This window comes from Phallusia mammillata, chromosome 7 (assembly GCF_965637545.1).
Source record: "Phallusia mammillata chromosome 7, kaPhaMamm4.hap1.1, whole genome shotgun sequence".
In the NCBI taxonomy this organism is placed as follows: domain Eukaryota; kingdom Metazoa; phylum Chordata; class Ascidiacea; order Phlebobranchia; family Ascidiidae; genus Phallusia; species Phallusia mammillata.
Window position 1 is genome coordinate 7,435,878 of NC_137258.1, and position 6,000 is coordinate 7,441,877.

The 6,000-nt window shown below is 38.7% G+C and overlaps 1 protein-coding gene across 2 annotated transcripts in view; it reads left to right on the plus strand.

The window, feature by feature from the left end:
* Positions 1-5,239, plus strand: part of LOC145239668 (protein transport protein Sec31A-like) — a 33,071-nt gene extending 27,832 nt beyond the window's left edge. Inside the window, exons 23-26 of one of the 2 annotated variants that reach the window (XM_080103046.1) lie at positions 248-454; positions 2,456-2,596; positions 3,340-3,411; positions 4,387-5,239. In XM_080103046.1, coding sequence (XP_079959172.1) covers positions 248-454; positions 2,456-2,596; positions 3,340-3,411; positions 4,387-4,566 — 600 coding nt within the window. In that variant the 3' untranslated portion in view covers positions 4,567-5,239. The remainder of the gene's footprint in view (positions 1-247; positions 455-2,455; positions 2,597-3,339; positions 3,412-4,386) is intronic. The other variant, XM_080103047.1, reaches the window with a different exon arrangement.
* The last annotated feature ends 761 nt before the right edge of the window (positions 5,240-6,000 follow it).

The window sequence follows — 6,000 nt, forward strand, 5'->3', positions numbered from 1 at the left end:
GTTCCTTATTCATATAGAAAAATATTTTCCATTATCAGTCATTTATTTCATCAACAGTAATGGTCAATGACCGTGCTGTCTATTGGAGGGTCTGATATTGTTTAGCATAATCACTCTCAGTTTATTTTGACCATGCACTATCAATGTTTAAACAAATGATTCTATTTTCAAGTTTACTGGCGGTTATATCTTTGTTTAGATGAACTAAGTTAATTTTTTCATCTAAATCTTTTCTTTGGTTATACAGCAACCAATGCAACCAGTCATTAAACCTGAGGAGTTGAACCTCATGACCCCAGCTCCCCAAGCGCGTGCGCCCCAACAACACCCTGGACTTATGCAACCCAATTCGATGGCGGCCCCTGTTTCACGTGCCCCAATGATGGGTTATCCCCAACAAATGCCGATGAATCCCGGACCCCAGCAGGCTTCTGACATGATCCAACAGATGCAGGTAAAAATGTTTTTTTTGTGGTTTGGCAACCAGCAATATGTATCACAAAAAATGGTCTGTATATGGTTGCAATATGGTATGCATATGGTTGCAAATTGATCTGTATATGGTTGCAAAATGGTCTGTATATGGTTGCAAAAATGGTCTGTATATGGTTGCAAAAATGGTCTGTATATGGCTGCAAAAAGGGTCTGTATATGGCTGCAAAATGTAATTCGTTTTTTTACCTCTATATAAATTTTCTGTTTTAAAGCAACGTCCAATTTCCCTTCGTCGTTATTTATTGAAATTGCGATCCTTATGGTGCTGCTAAAGGCACTTTTACCGTAAACAATAGTTGACACGTATCAGCATTCGATGTAATAATTTTTCTCACCTAAAATAATAACTGCTTGGTTTTGTGATTTTAAGCCCAACTTGTACTGCGAGGAAAGTGACATTTCGGACCACGACTTACTGCAGGTTAACGCACCACTAACACCAACGTACAGCAGACTAGTAAATGATACCATGTACATTTACGCATCCCAGTATTAGTAGTTGTATAGTTAAAGTAGAAAATTTCCTTAAATGTAGAACAACTCCACATTCAGCTTCATATATTTCCAGTAGACTTCATCATTGTAAAATTTATTTTTATATTTTCAAGTTAGGCTATAGCTTTTCAACCACCGTAGCAAAATTGCATTGCTTAGTTTTCTAAAGGTTTTCTTGAAGGACGATTGAGATTACGTATGTTTGTCTAAAACCCTATTATAGAGTACATTTCGTAGCTGTGAACTTGTGTTCTGAATTTTTTACTTAGGGCAAAATCTTTTATTTTGTCAGAAAGTGAACCGACATGACCCCTAACCAAGCTGTGCTCAAACCTTAATGACCTTTTTCTACGTAATTCTCCAAATATTTTGCCAAGCAAACCCACTTAACATCATGCAAAACAATAATAATCACCTCAGTGTTCTGTTTTTTCCTTGTATTAAGCTGGTGACACTTTTCATTAGAATATTTTCGTGCTACAATATGTTGCACGGCGTAAACTATTTCACGATGCTAAAGCCTTGGCGTATCGTGGTATTATGGTCAAAATATTACCAGGTTAAGAACCGCTGTCTTAACAGCTTCCCAAACTTAGGAATTCATAACTTCTCCTCAGCTGTATTTTGTATGATTCAGCATGTGTGTTACCTAAAGACGGGAGAAACATTGGCATAATTGTCGTGTTGTGCATGTTCTCCTTGTAGATAATGTCTTTCGCTGGGCTTAACACGTTGATTTGAACTCGTTTGTCGTTTGCGGTTCTTGATGACTAATTTTCGGCAAAATGTTAATGCGATGTGGCTTGGTGACTCCATCCAAATCACGTCTCGTCCCACTGACCTTTTGCAACTTTGATAACTTGCGGCACAAATCTTGACCGCGATTGACGCCCAGACCAGCTGGGAGAAAGGAAAGGTCACTTGTCTACTTGCATGTTTCTCGTTCGCGCAGTGGTTCTCTGCCATTATTTTAAACTACTTTTTTGTGGCGCTCACCAGATATTAGAAAACACTAAATCTTGTTTTCATAACAGCTACAATAGCGAAAAAAAGCCAAGGTATTGGAGTATTGTCTATAAAAGTTTAAAACCACAAAGTTAACGTGTTGACCCGACAGTGAAAATGTTGAGAACCACTGCTTTAACGCATAAGGTTGATGTAGTGAAATGTTTTGTTATAAAACATGCCACTTACCTTGATTATGCAACAAATATATGTCGATTTCATCATAAAATGATTTGATTTACTTTCAAAAGACACCTTTTTCAATGCATATTTTATGAGTCACTTGCGCAACACAAAATTTACATGGCAATAAATTGAACGATTATTGCCTACAGAACAGCGAGTTTCCGTTTCTGTTTACTACTTATGATCACATTATATTGCTTCAATATCCGCTTTACTGGCCATTCAAACAAGCATATGTTGCAATAAGATAACATCAACATCCTCTATTTAACAGCAGGCTCCGGCACCAACCGCATCGGTGCCCACAGCGGCACCCAAGGCTGTGCCTAAAGATCCCATACCTACCGAACACCAGATACTGCAAACCCAATTCGACGATCTCATCAAACGCTGCAATGCTCAAGCGACAAGCGCTGTAAGTCCACATAAGAATTAGTAATCACTTTCCTTGGCCGTATATACGTACCAATAAGGTACCTTTACTTATAAGGACCCACTGTTATATTTGTAAATGTGTTACAAAACAAGTGTGGTTTGATCCGATTGTAAAATTTAAAGCTTCTCTTAACGGTTAGGATACACAAATTCCTAATTGGGACCAGTCCTGAAACGTTCATGCAAACCAGCGATCACGACACACTTATATGTATAAACCATAGTTACGCCAGCCCATATGAAGGCGTTATCCTGAATTAACCAGTGACCACGTACTCCAAAAGTTTACACAGTTTGCTACGGTGCAATAGTTTTTCAGTTGAAGGTAATCATTCATAGGTGGGCCTTAATACCTGCAGATACTGGAAAGTACATAAATTGCAAACATTCAGGTTTATGTTGAGTCATCTTGACGTGTACCATGTCAGCATTTTGGCGTATTTGCTTGCATAACAACTTACGTAACATGGGTACCTGTGTTTAACTGCGGCAAGTGGAATTTAGACACTTTTTGTTCGTAATTGATTTAACCTCATTGTTATCATCGGTAGATAAGGTGAATATTAATTTTCAATCTTTTACATTTGGGCGCATTTCTCACAAGTTATGTCACGATCATGAGACGCAGAAACAAGTGTATTAATAACCTGTTTAAGGGGAACCAAGATTGGACTGTGTCCAGGTTAAGAGCACTGCACTCATCTTATCTTACTGTTATTGCAGCAAATGAAACGCAAACTGGATGACTGCAACCGACGTTTGGAATTCCTCTACGACAAACTGCGCGCTTCATCGGTAAGTGGACGTTTGGTAAAAAGTGTTGGCAGTTTAGAGTTTTAAGTTGAGCCGGACTTTTAGTTTTTTTTTTTTGTGTGTGTGTGTGTGTGTGTGTGTGTGTGTTTTTTGGGGGGGGGGGGACTTCCAGTAAAACGGGCTTTATTGTGGGACCCCCCTTTTTATGTGTTCAAAAACATTCGCACCATAATAATACTGTTACTAATTTACATGTACACAAGCCTTACATAGGATATTGCATATATAAACCGGAAACATATGTGAAAGCCATCCGTATAGTTTGGTCTGACTTCACATTAGCATCAATTTTGTCGTATTTTCAACTTTCGGGCCTGATGTTGGCTTTGTCTTTCAAAAATAGTTTGGGTTCAAGTTTTAGGCCCGCTTAAGATATTGCGACTTTTGAAGCGTGTATTTAAGTACGCAACGTCGCTGGTTAAGTTATTTTGTGTTGTGGCACACAATATCCTGTATGTTCGACAAAATAAACAACATTCCCGTCCGCGTTGCATAACCTCGTGTGTGTTAATTTGCCTCTGCACAAAATATGCGGGCAGTGGTTTCTGGATATTAGTAAGTGTGTCATCGGGAGTTTACAAAAACATCTCATTGCCTAAAGTTAACTTTTGCACTATAACGTAGGAATATGAGCAAAAATGAACATCTTCATTAAAACCTTTTTTTTTGTTCATCAGAAATTGTAGCGTCCTGCGTGTTGTGAATTAGTTTTTTTTCTTCTTTTTACTGCGCATAAAAAATAAATTGATTGTGTCTGTCAAATAGTTTTTACGTATTGATACTGTTTGGTAAGTTAAGAAACTTTTTGTCAGACTTACAAACTTAACTGCGTGTGCCAAAGTCCTAAATCTTTATTTAACCATCAGTATAACACCTTAAATTATTTATTTTTTTAATTTTAAAACATTTTGCAAGTTTATCACAACGCTGCCAATCTAACCAAAATTAACTTTTCAGTTGTCCCAAAACGTCGTTGCTGGCCTCCACCAATTGGCGCAGAGCATTTCGGCACGTGACTACGCGACAGGATTACGTCAGCACCAGCATATTGTCTCGCATTCCAACTTTTCGGAAATTTCGGCTTTCATGCCCGGAGTGAAAACCATGCTTCAAATCGCCGGACAGTTGCGTATTTAAGCATTGCAACCAAGCATAAGTTGACATGATCCTGCCGCTGTTTCAACCTTTTGTAGATGAGAAATGAACATTAATTTATGTGGTTTGGGCCGATACAGTTTATGTTATAGCAGTTTATTTCTTTCACTGCTATCAAATCCCACTGCACGGCGCCCTGTAATGATATACTATTTGTCGTTTTAAACCTTTCTTCGCACTATACGTTTATAGGTTGCATTCACCCTTTCAACTTATGGCCTTCCTTCACCTTTGTGTCCACCACTCTACGTAGAACCTTCGGTAAATCAATACCTGGTGTGTGCTGCTATCCTGCATGACCAGTATTGTTACCACTATCGTTATCGTGGTGCCTCGTTCACTTTAGAAGCGCGGTGCCATGCCTTTAGTTGCCACGGTGTCGCTTTTAGGAAGATTTGTACAGATTTTTTATTGTCCTATATATACGAATGTCGTTCTTGCTTTAAGAGTAATTTCCTTTGTCGACCGTTGCACGGGTGTCGGTTTGACTGACAGCTGCTTTTGTCGCTGCTGATTGGCCGACGCCGTCACGTGTGTCCTAGTCTCGGAGAAGCCTTGATCGGCCATGATGTTTTGTTTTGAAACGGATGAAGGAATGTTGTCAATAAAATTACCGGTGGTTCGCGTGGCAATAAAACGAAACTGCAACACGGAAGGCTTGCTCGGTGTTTTTAAAAGCACAGGATGCTTTGTATCTTACAGACAGCATTGTATAAGTAATTTTCACTGTTGTTAACGAGTGTAACAGGCAGAAACCTTCAAGGGGGCTTTATACTTCGTTAACATAGTGTATATAGTTTCATAAACTACTTACTGAATATGCCTAGGCTTTGGCCTTCCGACACTAAATACAAAACCGAAAGTTTGTCAGAAACTGATGACTCGTAGAAGTGGTTCAAACAATAATACGTTCATATAAGCTATGCTATTGTTAGTAAAATAAATTTTACCGGCTAGCAGTGCCGTTCAATAAAAACCGATTTGTGAAACTCGTTTTTGGGTCGCTTCATACATAGATTAATTAGTTACCATGCATATTTTCGCTTCAAAAATGTGAAAGGTATTTCTTGTTTTAAAACCCATTCACGAGAGTAATTTTGGTAACAGTTTGTCGGATTGGTATTCACCAGCTTTTGTACAAATTCAAGTAAGTATAAAACTACAAATCGTTTAGTTAACGAACATGTAACACTATACAAAGAAGTACGTACGACCTCTTGACAAAGTTCGCCCACAGGGTGAGAACAAACGATGACAACTTCCTTTGAATATTGATGAACAGTGATCGGACTGTTGATGGTTGCAATCCTTACAAAGCGGCTTGCCCATGTATTAAATGTCATTGTAGCGCAACGGTACCGACAATGTCAATTCGTTATCCTAGGAGTGTGAATGCACATTAACCGCCCTAATATC